The sequence below is a fragment of the Ammospiza caudacuta genome, chromosome 2 (genome assembly GCF_027887145.1).
Source record: "Ammospiza caudacuta isolate bAmmCau1 chromosome 2, bAmmCau1.pri, whole genome shotgun sequence".
In the NCBI taxonomy this organism is placed as follows: domain Eukaryota; kingdom Metazoa; phylum Chordata; class Aves; order Passeriformes; family Passerellidae; genus Ammospiza; species Ammospiza caudacuta.
This window is the reverse complement of record NC_080594.1, coordinates 30,620,088-30,639,775: the sequence shown is the minus strand read 5'-3', so window position 1 is coordinate 30,639,775 and position 19,688 is coordinate 30,620,088. Positions and strand designations below refer to the sequence as shown.

Sequence of the window (19,688 nt, the reverse complement as noted above, 5' to 3'; positions counted from 1 at the left end):
TGTGATTTATATGTTAGTGCAGTAACAAGTTTCCTTGATCAAGTACTTGTTGGACTGTGCCATGATACTTGTCGGGTTCATGCTTTTGAAGTTTTCTTAATTTAGAAAACAGTACATAGAGGGTGATTCATTGAGACCTGCCCTGGCAGGGAATTGGGACTTGTCTGGGGTATGTTAGAACACAGAAATCTGGAAATGCTTTTGGGGTATGCAGCCAGCAATATCTTTCATCAACATCTATTCATATTTAAAAATAGTTATTTCCAATTGAATTATTTCCCATCAAGTGCATTATATTTTAGATAGAGTGCTTCTGTAAAGGAAGCTGTGAAGAGAGTTGACATGGGAGCAGAAGAGTTCCAGCTCCTTGTGTTTGTTGCATTCTGCATGGATGTTTACATGTGCCTGTTACCTTCCCCACAGTGTTCGCAGGGCTGTGGATGAGGATGAAGAGGCAGCAGAGGAGCGCCGGGCCGTGCGCAGCATCTGGATGGCTGGAATGAAGGGCTTCACTGAAAGAGAAGCAGCCTCTGTCATTGTGGAGGAAGCCAGGAGACTTCTGCAGCAGGATTTGGCACTGCTGGGGGTGCAGTGGAACCCAGAGTCTTCTCTCAAGACTGATACATCCTCTGTGATCAGCAGTGAGTCAGAACTGGAGGACAGACTGCATAGATCAGATGGAGAGGAGTCTGCTGAGTCTTCAAGGGTGTTAAACAAAAAAGGCTGCAGAGTTCAACACTGTAATGGCCTTGGTTCTCAGAGTGGAAACTTATCAAATATTAAAAAGGGATGTAAAAGGCGCCTGAGCAGTAGCACAGAAAGCTCTGTATTTGAGAGTGAAGTCCTGGGCAGGAAACAGGCTCGAGCAGGGGAAGGCAAGGGTGATCTTGTGTACAGTGCTAGAAAACGGCCAAATGTGTGCAGAGGAAATGAAAACATAGAAGATATTTCTCTGGTCAAAACCAAGATTAATTCCAGAACAGCAGTCCCAGAGCACCTTACTGAACACGGAAAAATGCCAACATTGAGACAAGATTCTTCAGCTTCTAGATTGATTAAAAGCACAGATACACGTTTAAATCGGACTAGGAAAAAAAATACCTCTTCAAAACTGCAGAGGTCACTTCTTGAAGATTCAAATAAGCTTAGCATAGATATACAAAAGCTGCCTGTTTCCCACACCACCATCTCTACAGATAATTCTGTTTCAAACCAAAATAATAAGGAATTTATGGAAGCAGATTCTGTAACTCATGAAGTCTCAAGTTCTGTACAGATGGGGAGTGTTAATATTGGGAAGAAAGATAAAATGGAAGGATTATTTACAGAGCCTAACACCACTAATGAAGGCATGCCTAAGGGGAGAGCAGGTTTTCAGGTACCCGTTATGCTGAAGGGTACTCCACACACCAGTGTGGAGACGCACAGTATTGTAGGAAGTAGAGGGATGCCTGGTAGTGCTAGGACACAGAGAACTGACAAAACTGATGTTAAGCAGAATAAAAGGAATAAAACTCAAACAGATGGGAGCTGTGCTGAGGCAAGGATTGATAAGAATTTTTGTCCTGGTGAAGAGAAAACCTGCAATATTCACATTCAGAATGCTGGCAAAAATGGGAATGAAAGGCCCAGTGGAATATTGTTGCAAGCTGGAGCCATGCAGAATGGCGACAGTCATCCTAAAGATTTTCTGAAAGGGTCTTTAGTAAAATCCAGAGGTGTTTGCAATGCAGATGGTGTTCAGAATGATCCAGCCTCTCATCTGTTTTCTGACTCCAGAGACTTTGAAGACAGCATCCAGTTGGATACTCAAACTGAGATGATAATAAAACAGGAGGGAGCAGCTGGAATCACAGGACAGCAGGGGATACAAGGTTCAGACCTGGCAACAATACCACAGCCGGAAATATCAGAAAAACGAAGCAGTTTATGGACTGAGAATGATACTGATAAAAGGCTGGCTGCAACAGTTAGGACACTGAGCTTCCCAAGTCTTATCACAACAAATGACATTACAAAAAACACAACTCAGCGCTGTAGTAATAAAGTTTTGGAATCTGGAGGCCTTAATTTACAGCCTGTAGTGAAGAACATAGAACCTGCACCTTGCCTTAAAGAGAGCGATTTCTCAATGACTGACTCACAGCTACACAGTTTTCTACAAGATTACCAGACCCAAAATTCAGTGGAAGGGGAGAGTGTGTCTAAAGACCTGAATAAAGCAGGCTCCCATTTTGGTAGGGAACACATTGTACAAGTAGAATGCCATCCTGTCCCTGAAACAAGCCTAAATATCAGCGATAACTTGCTGTTTGATGAGAGCTTCAGTAATGTCAGTGACCTTTCAGCTGTTCACATCATGGAAGCTGATGGAAAGGACCCTGTGGCTTTGCTTCCTCCAGATGGTGTTTTGCAGAATCCAGGGCCTGTTGAGAATAAATTTGACGTCGGTGACAATCAGAAAGAACATGAGAATCCTGCACAGTGTAACAATGTGTCTCTAGCTTCCTCAGATGTAATAGCAGAAGTTTTAGACCATGGAAATTCCCCGTCTTTTCTGAAAGACATTCCTTCTACTTTTCAAGGTCAGTCAGGATTAAGAAACTCGGCCATTTGTAACAGTGACCCCAGACCAAAGGATTTACTAGGAGATCAAGGTGAAAAGCTCCAGAGAAGCCACCAAGCTTTTGAGAAGAACCCCCATCCAGTGGTGTGGACTGAATGCTCATTTGAACTAAGCCCAGGATTGCAGGATGTGTTGGACAAATGGCCTAGCCTCTCAGGCATTGAAACAGCTTCAGCAAGTTCCAGTATGAAAGGAGAGTTAGTTGCTCCTATTGTTAGTCAAGAGCCAGATCCAGTTTTTCAATCTGACTGTTCTGAGCAAAAGCCTTTGCCCACTTGTCACAATTTAAAAAGCTCTTTCAAGGTTAAAGAAAACAAAATGGAAAACTTGGATCTTCAGGAAACACATGGCATAACACTTCAGCTTGAGGGAAGCAAGAGAACATCCTGTCCTGCAGCAGATAGTAATAATGGGTTTATTCCTCCAACACCTCCCAAAGAGCCATTTCCAAAATGTTCTGTTTCTCTCCCATCTGCAAGAAAGGGCCAAGTCACCTGCAAGAAGGAAGGGCGGACAATTCAGCTACAGCAGAATAGTGAGGGCAATGCAGAGCAGCAGGTAAAAACATTCCAGGACAATCTTGAGTGTCTAGACCCAGCTGAGGCAGATGAGATAAAAGATAATTCCATTGTAGACCAAGGCTTTTCACTGCAGCTATCTCAGGATGTTTTTCCATTTGTTCCCTTAAGTGCTGAAAGTTTCACTATTATTGATGTAGCAAGCGACAGAGCGCTTTTCCAGACTTTTGTTGCAGAATGGAAGGAGAAAAGCAGATTCTCCATCTCAGTGGCATGTGAAAGAGCAAAGTGCTTTTTGTCTCCCAAATCAACGATTGGTGGCAAATTCAAAAAAGGTCAGTTTCCTGTTCCAGTGCATTATTTTGTGAACAGCATGTGATATCTTCAGCTTAAAGAAGCCTAGGGAAGGAAAGGATATGCAAAAAAGGAGGAGAATCGCTGATATAACAGAATCATGGAGTGTTTGGGGTTGGAAGGGTGCTCGGGAGATTATCCAGTCCAACCCCCCTGCTATAGCTGGATCACGTAGAGCAGGGTGCACCGGATCATGCGCAGGCAGCTTTTGAATATCTCTAGGGAAGGAGATTCCACAACCTCTCTGGCCAATCTGCTCCAGTGTTCTGTCACCCTCAAAGTAAATAAGGTTTTCCTCCTGTTCAGATTAAGCCACCCATAAAGCATCCCTTCCAAATTCTGGCATTTTCTAGCAACCTCTTCAAGAGTTGAGATAGAAGTGTGTTCCTTCCTTCCACTCTAAAAAGCATTTCATATTTGCCTGTCAGAAATCTATTTTGATAGTTAAGAAATGTTGCTGTTGTTGTTATGGTGATGTGACAGCAAAGAATCTAACTGCTTAGTCTTGTCATTTTAAAGGAAGAATATGTTTTAAAAGCAGCAGCAAACTGCAGCATATGAGTACTTCTGCGGGGGAAAAAAAGAAGCAAAATTGCAACAACCCAGAGACTGATCTGAATTTCGCACGTGCTTATATTGAACCAAGTTTACATTTTGAAAATATTTGAAAATATGTAACCTTGGTTCAGAGGCAGTCACAGAAGAATATTCAGATGCTCTCACATACCAACTAGCTGCTAACACTTCATTACTATCACCAGAGGCCTATCAAGGAAATGCTTGACACTAACTCTCCATCCTCCACTAACATGCTGCTCCTTTGCTTTACTAAGACATGATAATATTCAATCTTAGGCTCAACTGTACATATTTGCATTTTCAGGATCCCAAATCCTCTGTATTTATGGATGCCATTTTATAATAGTAACTTCAAATTATTTCTTTAGTGAGTTCTCCTCAGCGGACACAAGTTAAAGATGAAGGATTTCCTGTCCAGGGATGTGAAGACATCTTGGTAGTTGGACTGGCAGTGTGTTGGGGTGGAAAAGATGCTTATTATATCTCTTTGCAGCAGATCCAAGACCAGAGTGGTAAGTGAGCAGACTGGCTCTGCTGGGTTATTTGACACTGCATCTGAAGAAAGTTCCTTCAGCAGAGAGGGTTCTTGGAAGTGCTGATTGTCCCGACCCCAGCTCACTTGTGTGGTGGAGTAGTTGAGCAGTCTTGGGCGGTAAACACCCTTGGACAGGTTGCTGTGGATACATCTCTAGCACTGTGTAACAAGGGCAGCTAATTGGCTTGGACACTGGAGTGTGAGCATGCATATGGCTAAAATATTTGCTCAGTCCCAAGTTCTCTTTATCTGACTTGCTTTTTCCTTTAAATCTCTTCCAATTTTTGCTCTCCAGAATATATCTAGCACTCATATGATGAAGAAAGCCCAATCTGTGCTAAGTGACCTTGTGACTAGGGTTTGATTCCTGGCTATCCTTTGTTTGTTAGTACAGACACAGCATATTGCTTTTGGGAGCCTAGTCTGGTTTGATAAAACATGTAATAGTGCTACAGATGTATTGTTCGTTCACTTCAACTGAAGCTTTTGTGCTCTAGGTGGTTGCATTCAAAATTTTTCTCTTGCTGTTTTTATCATGTAATAGGATAAAAGATGATTTTTGCTTGTATTTCCTGCCTTAGAAATCAGTCTGAGTTTGGCACCCCCACCTTTGGATCAAAGCCTACCTGTGACAGAGAGACTGAACCATCTGCAGCTGTACCTGCAGAAGAAGACCAAGAAGGAGCACTCACTTATCATGTATGACTTCATCCAGCACTACAAAACTCTGCTGATGGCTTGTGGCATCTCCTTGGAAGGAACTTTTGAGGACCCAAAGGTTTGCAGGATTAAGAAATTTCTCTTGCATGAAACTACTAGTTTAAAAACAACAGTGGAAAGACAGGAGTGCCTTCTGGTACTTCTGTTAATTCAGTATGAATCTGTCAGGAAGTTTAGTGAAATTTTTTTTCAGTGGGCAATCTAGAAGAATATTTTGAGGACATTTGCTTTGCTATGGTTGTTCTTGGTGCCTGCAAGAGAAACAAAGAGTTTCAGAGGTTAGGACATTATTATTTCATGCCTTACTTGGCAGGGGAAATGAAGATAAATCTCTCCCCAGTCCCAGTGGACAGGACTTAACTTCTGTTTTTGCAGTAAGAAGCCTGGGACTGTAATGTCACAGGTGCTTCTGGTCAGGTTATTCCTTCTGAGAGTAGAAGACTCTATAAGCAAAAGATTTACCCACTATGAATACAGACCACTTTGCTACCCCTGTTTTCTCAAAACAAAACAAAGTTTACATGGAATTTCAAAAGGTTTGAATACCAGTTGCAACTCAAATGAAACTTTAGCTTGAGGTAAAAGCACCTTGTTGCTCATGTTACAAAAAGCTCTGGGTGCACAGAAAATGCTGTTGTTTTTTAAAGCTGGTTTTGCATATGGGCTGAACAGCTTCATTGCAATACTCAGCTCTGCAGGAAAGTAGCTAAGGTGTTCAACACAAGGACAAACACAGATTTTTTCATACCAAGACATAGTTTTAGGATGAAATTGAAATTGAAGAGCAGTAAAAGCATCTTTCCCTTCACTGTTCCATGTAATAGTCATACACTCATGTTGGTTCATTTTAGTGACACAATGAATATATACATACCTCCCCAACCCCATGTATATACATATGATTTTTTACTTCTGCTTGCATGGCAGAAGCAATGTAGAAATCTGTGCTTCATCCTGTTTTGACACAAGAAATTGAAATGTACATATAAATTAATTTGCTTTGAAGACAGGGGTTTAAGCTCTACGAGGAGTAAAATATCCCATGCAGAATTCTTGGCATTAGTCCTGTTCTGCAAAAGATAGGAGAGCTCAGCTTGGCTAATATTCCAGATCAATAGCAAGTTCTGATCTCCAGAAAGTAATTTTTCAGATTAAACATGTTTTGATCCTGATTTCTGTGTTTATTCCCTTTGAGTCAAATTTTAATAAGTGAAAAGACATTTCAAGATGTGTTTATTTGACAGAGGATATAGTTTTCAAAAGTACAGAAATAACTTTTCTTTTAGAAAGAAATAGCTTTTCATTCTCACTCAAGAATTAAGCTCTTCAGTGACTTAGGCCCTCCTGAAGGATTTTACTGAAATGACCCAACAAATTATTGCAGTTTACCTGCCAAATGAAGAAAGAAAACATCCACTATAATATTGAATTAACTCCTGGCTAAATATTTGCATTTTATTATCACTAAAACGTAAAAAAAATGTCTCATGGAGGTCTCCCTTTTTAAGGTTGCATGTTGGCTGCTGGATTCTGGCTCCAAGGAGCACACCCTTCACAGCATGGTGACCAACTTTCTCCCCAGTGAGCTGCCCCTCCTGGAAGGAGTGGGCACGGGCCAAGGGGTGCAGAGCCTGGGGTTGAGTGCCAGCACTGACCAGTCTGGGCGGTACAGAGCAGCCATAGAGTCTGTGCTTGTCTTCAATGTCATGGACCAGCTCCACAAGGAGCTCCACAAGGAAAATCTGACAGGTAGGGAGACATCCTCCACTTGGGGGCAAAGATGGAGGGTAAATACAGCTGTGCTGCCAACAGGCTGAATGATGCGTGCAGAAGAGAGGTGCTTTGGAAGATCTTATTTAAATGTGTTCTGTCAAAATGCTTCATTTGTTAAATGCTTTAATTTGTTAAAAGAAAAGAAGGAAATTCCCTTGGAAGCATTTTTATTCTGAAAGAAAAATTAAAATATAATTCTTATGTCCTCAATCTCCACCAGTTCCAGTGGTTAAGGCTGTAGCAGAGTCTATTCTAAGTCTCTAAATCAAGCAGATTTGTACCTCCCAGGTGAGTGCCTTGGCCATTCTGAGGGACTTGTGGGTCTGTCTATGATTCCTCATGAAGATTTTCAAAAGTTTTGGGGTTTTCTTGTAAGAAGTAATTCCTAAAATCCTCAAATGTTTTCTGAAGGAATTCCTTGCTCTTTGGCCTGCCCATACAGCATGATTTGTCATGTATGCATTGTGTCCATGAAACTCTTGTGGTTCCATAGTGAATGATCCCGTGCGTTTGCACTGATAATTGCTGAGTGCTTGTGCTGTTTTAAAGCAAGCCATCCAAAAAAACCCCCAACACTATACTATTGGTGGTCATTATAATAGCTTCCCCTAAATTATATCCAGGGCTGACGATTGTGGTATAATCCTGCTGAAGCATTTTATTGCAAGTTTACCACATCATTTATGATTGTTACAGTTGAACCTTAGAACATTTTAAAAAGATGTGGGTGGTGGAATTAATGTGTATCAAGTTAGAAAGCCTTACATTAAGTAAGGCTTAAATGTCTGCAGTTTATAAAATGTTGATATATGGAGAGATGTATTTTTTAGAAAAAAAATTGACAGAAGCTGTTTTCTTTAATACCTTTGTGATAGGATGGTCTGGAACACTGCACATTATGAAATATTTCTTATTCTAGAAACAAAAGTATTTAAATGAAATCTACAGTAAAAGATTTCAGTGTGTCAGAACATTTCAGTATTTTCAAAATTGAGGATTCTTTTTTTATTTTTTAAATGAATGTGTTTATCTGCAGTTGATCTGTTTTATAAAAGATTTTCTTTGGTTTGTACTTACTACAGATGTATTTTCTAAAGTGGAGATGCCCACCCACTATTGCTTGGCTCTGCTGGAGCTGAATGGCATTGGTTTCAGCACAACAGCCTACGAAACGCAGAAACAGGTCATGCAGGCTAAACTGAGCCAGATTGAGACCAAGGCATATCAGCTGGCAGGGCACAGCTTCTCCTTGACCAGCCCTGATGACATTGCAGAGGTACATGAGGGTTGGGGTGGGAGGGGGAGAACTTCCCCAGAAGTTATCATCAAGAGCCTTTGGCTAAAATAAGAAAAAAAAATTCTTAATGGGAAAACAGCGTGAAGACAATCCAAGGTGCAAACCCAGCTCTGCTGAGAGTTCATTTATCCTTACACTCATTATGAGTTTGCTGCCTGCAAGAGGCTGGGTGTCTCCTGCTTGTTACTGATCATTCTGGCTTCTGCCAACTTTAGCAGAGATAAAGAAGGTAGAAGTGGAAATATGTATGATGGAAATAAAAAGCAAGTGAAAATAAGGATGTGGTTTGTATAGGACCGTGGCCTCTCAGGGTGCATGAGAAGGTCTGCCAGTTAATCAGCTTTTAGAGTATTCTGGATGAGTGGTACAGGACTGGAGAAGCTGTTTTGCAATGCCAGTGTCCCACACACGAGATGTGGTTTGGTGTCATGTAGTCTTGGATCTAAGAAGAATTGTACTGAAAAAGTTGCATTGCTACCCTTGCCCCTGTACAGGCATGAAGGAGGAGGAAAAACTGCTTTAAAAGTTGTCTGCTTTTAAGAACCTTTTAAGAACCGATATATTTTAAAGTCTAAGAAACAAATTTCTATGTAAAATAGCAAAGCTTTCATTCCTGAAGAATTTCACTTTTATTTTTTAATGCACATTACATGGAATAATTGAAATCTATTAAAATTGCTGTGCATGTTTTTCTCCTCCTCTTTTTTTTTTCTCCATATACTATTTTCTCGCTGAGGGGCTGTACTTTATATGAAAGTAGTCAAAATCTGCAAGCAGCTATCAGTAAAAGAAATTCCATTGAAATACTCCTTCTTTGTTGCAAATGTAGAAGTCTTGCTCAGTAACAGTAGTCTAAGTTAGAACTCCTGAAATAATGCTTGACTTCAGTTTCACTCTGCTTCATGGAAAAGGGAAGTAAAGTTTTGTCTGAAATGCTGTTTTCTGAACTACAGAAGCTTGTTCCTCGTGTGGAAATTCATTGCCAGTCATGCAAAGTACCTTGTATAAGTTAATGGAACTTTACCCTTCTAGTTTTGTGTCAGTAAAACTTCTGTGCCATAAATGGGCAGGAGAAAAGCTTTCTGTTCCCTTCTGCCAGCTGTGAAATCAAAGACAATAGCTGCTAAGTACTGTATCATGCTGCATGGAAACATAAAGTGAAAAATTAGGAGCTGTATTCTGTCTGTCACCAAATGAGCATATACTTAATTTTCTGCTTTTTGGCAGTTTGTTTGAAAAACTAATATTCTGGCTATTCTCTAAAAGTATTTGTAACCACCTCTTTCTGTGCCATTCATATTGTTCTGAAGCCTGCTCCCTGCTAACACTTCTGTTTTTCACCAATGTTCTTCCCACTTTCAGTCATCTGAACATTACATTTTATTACAGCTGAATGTCAGTAATAATCTCACTTATTGGATGGAGTTAATTACCTTTTCTAAAAACATACCTCTGAACTTAAACTTAGAGTGTTCAGAAAATGAGATTTTAAATTGCATTTCGTAGTTAATTAAAATGAGGAGGAATGACTTTGATAGCTGGGATCTTTAATCAGCTTTTTAATTACCTGAAGCATTTGTACTATCCTTTGGCTGGAACAAGCTGTTTAAGTGCGCAGTTGCTTTTGTTTTCTCCTGGGAGCAGCATGCAGAAACAGATTTGAAATGCTGGCCTCTTTCAGGTGTTATTCCTGGAGCTGAAGTTGCCACAAAATGGAGATGTGAAAGTCCAAGGGAACAAGAAAACCCTGGGTTACACCAGAAGAGCAACTGCTAAAGGAAACAGGGTCAGGCTAAGCAAGCAGTTCAGTACAACCAAGGTACAGTAAAATCTGTTTCTAGTCTGAAAGGAAGTTTTAATTGCCATTTGCTCCTTCAGTTACCAGTGCAAATTCAAACTGGGTTCTACTTTCTCTGTTAGCAGAATTAGTGACTCCTACTCTCCTAAAGCTTGAGTGCAGTGAGGACATGCCTGTAAATAGCAGGCTTCAGTAAGAGTAAATCAGGCAGAATCTGATTTCCCAAATCACGTGTAAGACCAAAATAGCACAATAATTTTGTAAAGCCAATAGCAGAAGAATTTTTCCACATCAGCTTGAAAGATACTTAAATACCATGTCGACTAAATACAATATTTTCTCTTCCTGCTACAATCAAATCTGTATTTTTTGCTTCAGAGAATTTGTCTTCAGAATGGCTAATCTGATGGCTTATCAAATTTAGTATATCAGAAGCTTGTATAATGTGAAGGCTATTGACATTCTTGCCAGTTGATAAATATTGTGGACCTGCATTAATACCAGCTGCTGCAGGCTAATGGGTGCTCTTGCCAGACAAGTGGAATTAGCAGATATATATGTTCCTGTTTTCAGGACTCATTAATCTGTGTTGTTTTCTTAGTTTCCCCTTGTTCAGTGTAGTCTGTACTCAGAAGACAAGTATTGATTTCTGGAACTCAAGTGGCAGTGAAGACTTTGGGTGCAGTGGTGGTGGCAGAGCAGGGAGCAAGAAGCAAAGGGAGGATTTCCTCCTTTTGTGATGTGGAGGGATGAGGCTGCAGCTGTCTGCAGCACACACAAAAAAAAGTTATTTTGAGAAATGTTTGCATGCCACTGTCTTTTGAAATTCTTGTTAGTCCCTTCACATTTCTGATTAAACTGAAAGGATTTGATTGCTAGTGATCAGCTTTGTCTACCAGGAGCGTGGTCAAGGGCTTCACTTGGTGTTCCTAGTGTACAGATAGGAGAGAGCAGGGAGAAAAATATGCAAGAAGATGGAGGAGAAGCATTAACGCTGGACAAGAGGAGACAACGTAGGGGACCTATGGCAAGTGATGCTTTATTTCATTTCAGGTGGTTTATTGGTTGGTGCAGATTAAGAGTGATGATGAGGGTGCAGAAGTCCAGAGAGAAGTGATTGTCTTCTCGTGGGTAATAAAACTGCAGCTGTGTCAGGTGGTGCTTTGATTACCCAGGTGTAGGTGGTGTAAATGGAGAGGATATGGATTTAATTTTAAGGCAGTGACACTGGAACCCACTGTGGGTGAAGGAGTCACTTTTTCCTGCAGAGCAGCAAAAACTTTATTTATAAAGTTTTAAAGGCCGTTGATTAGTTGTGTCCTTTTCTTCCCACAAGGATGTTTTGGAGAAATTAAAGACACTTCACCCATTGCCAGGGCTGATACTAGAATGGAGGAGGATCAACAATGCCATTACTAAAGTGGTGTTTCCACTGCAGAGGGAGAAACGATTGAATTCTGCACTGGGAATGGAAAGGATATATCCAATTTCACAGACTCACACAGCTACAGGTGAACAAATGTGTGCAAGTACCTCAGTTCTTACTGGCTTTTTGTCTTTTTGTATTGTGTGCAGCTTTCTAAGAGGAAAAGATAGGAAATCAAGCCTGTGCTCTGCTTCAACCAAGCAGAGATACTGGTACATCTATTTGACATATGTCTGCCTTAAAAACCCAGATGTATTTAAAATAGCTTTTGTGTTCACTGAGCAGTATTATTCATTTCTTACACATATTACCATGTGTCCAGAACAGGTTATTAGTGATACAGAAATGGGGAACCATCACAAGCCCATTAAACACAAATTACTTTTCCTTTTTTAAACTTTTTTTCAGTGGTTGTGCCCTCTCACTCTCCTGGCCATTGTATTTTGGAGATGCAGTGTGTGCAGCTGTACTGAGTTAGAGACTCCAGTTGGACCCTTCCTTAGTTGTGCCCTATCTTCCTTTCAGGTCGAGTGAGCTTCACAGAGCCAAATATCCAGAATGTGCCAAGAGATTTTGAGATTGAAATGCCAACTGTGGTTGAAGAAAGCCCCCCCTCCCAAGCCCATGGAAATGTTAATTCTCATGCTGCACTGGGGGGCAGGTAGGAGGATCTTGACAAAGCTTCTGTCTAAATGTGGTCGGGTTGTCAAATTTCTTTTTTCTGCCTTCACCTGTGGCTGCTGTCGTGTCAGTGTGACTTGTTCTTCAGTGTCTCTCTTACAGGGAAATAAATACCTAAAAATCAGTGATACATGAAAGACATAATGATACTAACAGCATGTGGTTTCATGTAGCTATTTGCTTTCTTTTTGACGGTCTTTATGAAACCCTTCAGTGAGATTAGCATTACGTTCCCAGCTGTTGGATGGAAAGCCTGAGGCTGAAAATAACCAAACTGAAGTTAGGATCTGGTTTGACTTGCTAAGAACTACTCTGAAAGAGCATTGAATATTGTGGAAGAAGCAGAAGAAAATTCATTTGTTTTATGCTGTTCCTTTTTAAGGCAACTGGGGTGAACATATTTTTCATTCTTTGTTAATAATTTCATTTGTGATAGTGACCTGCAGTAACTACCAGATAGCAGAGGAAGATTTCTAAATTTGATTTCTCTTAACCAAATACCCTGTTTTCTATGATTCTACAGTTCTACTTTGATAGCATTACATGCCAATGCCTTAACAGTTGTATGGAAGTCTAGTGAAACACCAATCTTTTAGCGTCTACCTTGTGAGCTTTGAGGCTTCCTACTTGGTGGTGCTTTTCTGCCCTTTCAATTTCTCTTTCCATTCAGGTTCTTGTCCCAGTTGTGTCACTTGAGTGACTTTTCTAAACTTTTTTCCCCACAGCAAGATGTGAGAAATTTGAGAAGGTTTTTGCTTCTTCTGTCTGGTGCCTCCTACCACAATGCATTTAACTTCCTTGTGAAAGTAGTGAGAAAAGAACCCAGGAGTAGAAGGATCTTGTTCATCTCAGCAGAACCAGGCATAGCCATGGAGGCAGGAATGTCATTCTGAGATGAAGCTGTGGCAGTGCTCAGGCTTGCAGCAGCTTTTCAGGATGGCTGGGGAGTGTGCTGGTTTCTTGAGAGTCTTCCCTGTAGAGAAGAGCCCATCAAAGAACTGGAGTGCCTGCCAGACTCTGAGAGGTCTCTCAGACTGACTTTCCCTACACTTTCCTACATTCCTTAGTTAAGCAGCCACTGTGTTAGGAAGATGGGCCATCCTAAAGGCACAGAAATGACTGCTGGCACAAAAGAAATTGCCATCCAGCCAAGTCTGATCAGCCTTCCAGACTTTGGTCTAAACTGTCTATTATCTTCCTAACCACTATTGCTACTCTTTCCTCCTGTTGTAAGAAGCTTCTGACCAAAGGAGTGTAGCTAAATTAGGTCATGGCATAAAGCCCTTACACTAAACTGAGAACCTATGCTGAACAGTGTGATTTTCTGCAGTAGCCAGACATGCAATTGTTCCTCACCTTTATCTCTCTTGAACATTTATTTCTGTGATTTTTCTGCATTCATCTCATTGATCCCTACCATGCCTGAAAAGCCAATATTTAAGAAGAAAAGGAAGTGCACAAGGGAGAGAGAGCATGATGGTTTTTTTTCTGCGCTCTGCTGAAACTAGTCTTGATCTCAGAGACAGCTTTTCATTTTGATAAAGAATTTCCTCAGATCCCTGATCCAGACATCAAGGATTTAAAAAGGCTTTTTGCCTTCCAGTGAAGAGCCCATTGGACTGTCTGGTAGACTGGTGCTGATGGGAGGCTGTGATATGAATGGTGCCAGAGCTGTGCACTGTTCAGTGGATGTGCTCATGGATACAATTCCATCTGCAGCTACAAATGGCTTGGTGGGACAGGAGACCTGAGCAGCCCTGAGAGGGTGCAGAGCATGTGGGTGACACTGTAAACTTTTGGCCTCTCAGAAAAGAAAATTGAGCGGCTTTGGGGCACTCTTTCTCTCAGTCTTTAGGGAGGAAACCTGCAGTGTGTTATGAGCACCTTTTCTGCAACTTCTGCTCTGTTTTTACAGGCTTACTTGTGAATGTGTGTGCATGTGCAGTAATGAGGGTGATGTTGAGGGGGGATTTTTCTGCCTCTGTGCTGGTGTATGCATTCTGCAGAGGAGAATGATGTTGAGAGACTTGGCACACAAGGTGAAGTGTTGAATTTTTAGGATTTCTGTGACTCCATTGCCTTTCTGGAGTAAGCTCATCACAGATCTAGGGCCATTCATCTTACCTGTTTTAGAACAGAATGATCCAATTTCTGAACTGAATCCTGAATGTACTAGGAAGATTTATCCCAAAGTATTTTTGGAATCTATAAATCCCTTTCAGATGTTTATGTGGTCTCTGTCCAGTTCCTCCATGGTCAAATTTGGTTATGGATTGTCCAGAAAAATGGAATAGATGCCAGTGTCTCACTTGTTTTCAGTGATCCTTTGTGGTAAAAATGATTATGCATCTCTTAGTATTTTAGAAATTGGTGAAGGGGCAGTAATTTTTTTTCTCCACAGATGCAGAAAGTGTTATATTTTGCCTAATGGGCTAAAGGTTCAAGCTGCAAACAGATCAGAAGAAAGAGGATTACCATTTTCTGTTAGCATGAGGCATGCTTTTGTTCCTTTCCCAGGTAATGCCCAGATCCTGCTCTGTAATTGTAAAATATATGGTTAGCAAAAAATACTAGATATAATGAAGGTTTAAGGATTGACAACAGTATATATGGTCTGAGCAGCCTACTTGGAAAACTAGTGCAGTAGTTAGTGTGCCTTCAAAATTATTCACAGGACTATAAAAGAGAGAGTTTCAGTTGGGCAAAGTATTAAAATTGTACCATTCACATGTTCACACTTTCATTTCTTCTTAAAGAATACCTGTTTTTTAAAGAGGTAGCTAAGGCAGCTCTTAATACACAAAGTGCACTCTACCTAGTGTTCTTTCTATCCAAATGTCTGTTCTCACATTGCCTGCTCTGTCTTAGACACCTGGACAGACACTTGTTCATATGGTTTTGATGGATTCTAAATGTGACTAGATGTGAAGCATGCAGGCCCGAGCATTGGGGAAACAGGCAAGAATTTGTCTTGGTAGAAATTGCTGTGAAAAACTCCCAGAGCAGGAGATAAAGGACGGGTTCAGTCCTTCTTGCTGGCAAGTTGGATGGAATATTGGAGTAATTTATGAAATAATGCTTTCTGATAACTTCTGGACTTCAGGTGGTGTAATCTTGGCTGCTGATTACTCTCAGCTGGAGCTGAGGATCCTGGCTCACTTGTCTGGCGACTGCCGCCTCATTCAAGCCCTGAATGGCGGTACCGACGTCTTTAAGAGCATCGCAGCAGAATGGAAAATGATCGACCCTGAAGCTGTGGGGGACAGGACCAGGCAACAAGCAAAGCAGGTAATTTTAGGAAAAAAATTCAACAGTAGCTTTCTGGGCAGGAAGGTTCAGTGTTCCACACATTGTAGATGTTTTTCTGTTTGAGTTTGGCCATGATTGTTCAGCAGTTGCTTTGTCCGTCCTCCCACTCTCAGTACATTGTAAGTGGAGCTGTCGGGGTTTTTTTGGGGGATGAGGGTGGAGAAAAGCAGCATGAATGGCTTGGACTCAGAAGGGGTCTCTCTTCTTGAATACTTGCCCTTGTTTTCATACACTTGCCTTCCAGTGGATCACATTTTGTTTTGGCTCTGCTTTCTCTGCGTGGCTGACCAAACGCTTGTTGATTCTTCACCCTTTCCTCTGGCAGATCTGCTATGGAATCATCTATGGAATAGGAGCAAAATCTTTAGGAGAGCAGATGGGGATTGATGAAAATGAAGCTGCCAGTTATATTGAATCCTTCAAATCAAGATACACAGGTTTGGATATGGCTGTTTGGAAGCTGGGTGGTGGTAGTTGTTGTTTTTAATCCCTTCTCTCCATGGCCCTTCAAATCCTAAATTTGTCTCAACCTACTGCTCGTATCTCTTGAAAATGCTTTTTATTTTGAAAATGTCCAGTCATGAATGCAGCAGTTTGATACTCTGTAATATTTTACTCTCTCTGGTTTTATTTACCTTTAGGACTTTGTTCTTTACTTATTACAATAATTTTTTTTTGTTATTTTAATTAATTAATAAGCCCTGAGGAGTCATTTTAAAGCTCTTTGGTTTCTGAATGAGAAATATGTTTTTCCTTATTAAAACACACAGCTTCGAATGATATGCTGTGAAAACTTTAGAACCATGCTTCTTATAATTTTTAAATATAACCATTTCTTTCTTCTGCTTTTGTCTTCTGCTTTCATGGAGTTTAAACTATTTTACATATTACCCTTTAATTTTTATCCAGCTGTTCAGAGTAGCTCTCCTCTGTTTTGTAAAAAGACATGGTTGTTTTTCTAAGAAGCATGTTAATTTTTAGGAAAGATGTAGAGACAATAGAGCTGCAATCAGAAAAAGAATGGAGGGCAAATGGGACGAGAGGCAGCTAGCTCTAATCATAGGACTTGAAAATGAGCTGGAAAATTATTTTCTGAAGATTTAGAGTTTGTTTCTTTAGGAAACAGATGCGGAAAAATGGTTTTCTGTTTAGTCTCCATTAATTTCTGAATAGTATCCCCTTCATGACCATTAGGAATGACTTCCTGCTTCTTCTCTCTTGGTATGTGTGTGTGCTTACAAACTGCAGTGTACCTTATTTTTAAAGTTCACTTCTTGTGGGTTTTCACTTGCTAGGTGTTGCCAGGCTGACTGCTAAATGACATACCTAGTGAATTGACTTAGGCTGTCAGTCCTGATTTTGAATATTTCCTTTTACATTTTATATTTTGTAAACATGGAAACTGTCTCAAGTTAACTTTTCCCATTTTAGTACAGTTGTTACCTGAACTTGCAGTGCAAGTTCACTCTTCCCTGTCTCACCTTTCTTTGACCTAAGTTTCTTTTCAACACTCTTGGTGGATTTGCTTCTTCCCTTGCAAAGTGCAGGGGGGTGATTTTCTTTCATCCTAGAATCTGAAGGGACACAGCCTGAAGTCAGGCAGCCTGAGGCATCAAGGGCTCTGGCTTCTGCTTTCAGTTTACTCCCTCCCTACTACTTGTGTTTCCAGTGCTGGTCCAGGTTCTGACCTCTCCATTATCAACAATAATGTGTGACCCTGTGCCTGGGCACTGGGCAGGATGGACGTCCCACCTCCTTGTGCACTGCCAGATATCCTGACACTGTGCACTCTCTTCCACCTCAAAAGTCTGAACCGGTTTTGCAGCAGAGCTGAATGAGTGATGGTGTGCCTTTGTCCACTGATGGGGTCTGGGAAACTGAAAGGATTTCCCCTGTGCTGCTTTCAGTGAGAGGTCAGTACAGAGCATCAGCTGTGTGACAGAAAACTTTCCCTCTCCTTTCACAGGGGTTCAGAGGTTCCTGAGGGAGACGGTGCGGAGCTGCAGGAGGGACGGGTTTGTGCAGACCATCCTGGGGAGACGCCGCTACCTGCCAGCTATCAAAGACCCAAACCCCTACAGCAAAGCTCATGTATGTTGAATGCTGTGCCTTTCTTAAACTGTCTTTTAGTTTTTATTTTCAAAATGCCAGATTTCTTTGTATAGCCATGTCTGCAGTTTAACAAGGTTTGTGAGCCATCTTAGTCATGACCTTCCACTTCTTGCTTAACTCATTGTTCCCTCAGTCACTCTTTGAACAACAGAGCTTTTGTCATGGCCTGTTTGACGTCAGCCTTATGTGGCTGGGTGTGCAGCTGTCATCACTGTGCTCACCTCACTTCAGAACTCCCACGCTGGAGCTGCAGTGAGTAATTGATTGAAATCGATGGACATGGTTTTAAAAAGCCTCCACACAGGGGTACACTTAACTCTTCAGGCTGAGCTGCTCCAACTCAGCAGTCTTTGTATGTTACATGCTGTCACCACTTGAAGAAGAAAGGGCATTTAAGACCTATATTTTTGGGTATTTGTTCCTTTTCTTATTTTCCCTGAAAGGAAAATTGCTCTAACTTCTTAGATAAATATTTACTTAGTATACACCTTTGCACTACCATAATTTTTTTTCCCAGGTAATTTTGGACACTTCTGCCATAGATTTACTTCAGGAAGAGTAAATTGACTCCCTAGGAAGGTGTTTCTCTGGGGAGAAAGCATTATACTTCTCAGTAGGAAGCTATGGAATTAAAGACTAGAGTAGAAGAGGGAGGAAGTGGGGGAGTTTGTACTCCAAAGAGCTGACAGGGAAACAAGGAGGCTTTCAAAAAACTTTTGAAAATAATGGACAATTTTATCTGAAAAACACTTCAACAGGAAGCTTTCTAGATGCATCTTCTGTCCAGATTTGATTTAGTCTTTAAAATCATATTAAAGACCAGTTAATGAATTATCTTCACTTTCATTTCAGCATCCTTGTAGTTCTTTGCAGATATTTCAGCTCTAAACAAAGAAAGAAGAAACTTAATACAGTTTTCTTGTCTGACTTTCTGTCTCTGATTAGTAGAGAAGTTGCTTGTGTAAAAAAAAATTGTGGTCTGCTGTGTTTTTGCACAGCTGTAATGCTCTGGCAGTCAGGATTTAGGGTGGCAGACCACATTGTCAGTCCATGAAGTCCAGTTTCTTGCCTTTGGTTGTCCATCTCTTATGGCTTTGCAGATAGGCAGAAGTGTCTTGTGGTGCTTGCATTAACTGAGATTTTTCCTCTCCCCTTGAAACTGTTACCATGAGTATAGGCTTCTCCTTCTTGTGGATGGTGACTCTTGCAGGTTATCACTCTTGATATTCATTAATTTTAAATTGGTGGAATTTTGTCAGGTGCCTGTAGAAATTTTGTGTCTGAAGCTAGTCTATAATGTTTCTTTCTCTCAGGCAGATAGGACAAACTCTTTATTTGGAATTTTTACTCTGTGTATATTTGGCCATGTATTTATTATTTTTAATTAACTAGATGTGACATGTTGGATTTGATTTTTTGGGGGTGAGTTTTGAGAACAACTCTCTGTGTTCAGGCGGAGCGCCAGGCTGTGAATACAACTGTCCAGGGATCTGCTGCAGATATTGTCAAAACAGCCACAGTGAATATTCAGAGATGTCTGGAAGCCTTCTCCTCTCTGTTCAAGTCCCATGGACATCTGGAGAGCTCCTTCCAGAGGGATAAAACTGGTATGGTTGCCTCTTCTTTGCACACTGGAGCAAGATTTTCAGTGTCACTAATAATAATTTAAAAAAACCAAACAACAAAACAACAACAAAAACAAACAAACAAGAAACGCCACCAAAATAAACAAAAAAACGTGAAAAAAATTAGTGTTTCTGGGCCTAGAGGTGGGAGAAGTTTTATTTCCTGACTGTGCTAAGTGTGTGTATAATGAGCAAAAAAGTCATCAGTAAGGAGGAAAAATGTCTGCTCAACAAACTGAAGCAAATGTGACCAGAACAGAGACTCTGGTTACCTCAGAGCAGGTCTTGCAAAGGTTGGCAGTGAGAGTTCATGTGTGATGTGGTCTGTGATGCCA

General features: G+C 40.8%; 1 protein-coding gene across 1 annotated transcript in view; it reads left to right on the top strand.

Moving 5' to 3' along the window:
* POLQ (DNA polymerase theta) overlaps window positions 1–19,688 on the top strand; it is a 52,763-nt gene that overhangs the window by 28,545 nt on the left and 4,530 nt on the right. Inside the window, exons 16-28 of the mRNA XM_058825351.1 lie at window positions 424–3,479; window positions 4,446–4,589; window positions 5,194–5,390; window positions 6,841–7,081; window positions 8,188–8,381; window positions 10,084–10,221; window positions 11,537–11,711; window positions 12,152–12,287; window positions 14,709–14,824; window positions 15,411–15,595; window positions 15,942–16,053; window positions 17,583–17,707; window positions 19,182–19,335. Coding sequence (XP_058681334.1) covers window positions 424–3,479; window positions 4,446–4,589; window positions 5,194–5,390; window positions 6,841–7,081; window positions 8,188–8,381; window positions 10,084–10,221; window positions 11,537–11,711; window positions 12,152–12,287; window positions 14,709–14,824; window positions 15,411–15,595; window positions 15,942–16,053; window positions 17,583–17,707; window positions 19,182–19,335 — 4,973 coding nt within the window. The remainder of the gene's footprint in view (window positions 1–423; window positions 3,480–4,445; window positions 4,590–5,193; window positions 5,391–6,840; window positions 7,082–8,187; window positions 8,382–10,083; window positions 10,222–11,536; window positions 11,712–12,151; window positions 12,288–14,708; window positions 14,825–15,410; window positions 15,596–15,941; window positions 16,054–17,582; window positions 17,708–19,181; window positions 19,336–19,688) is intronic.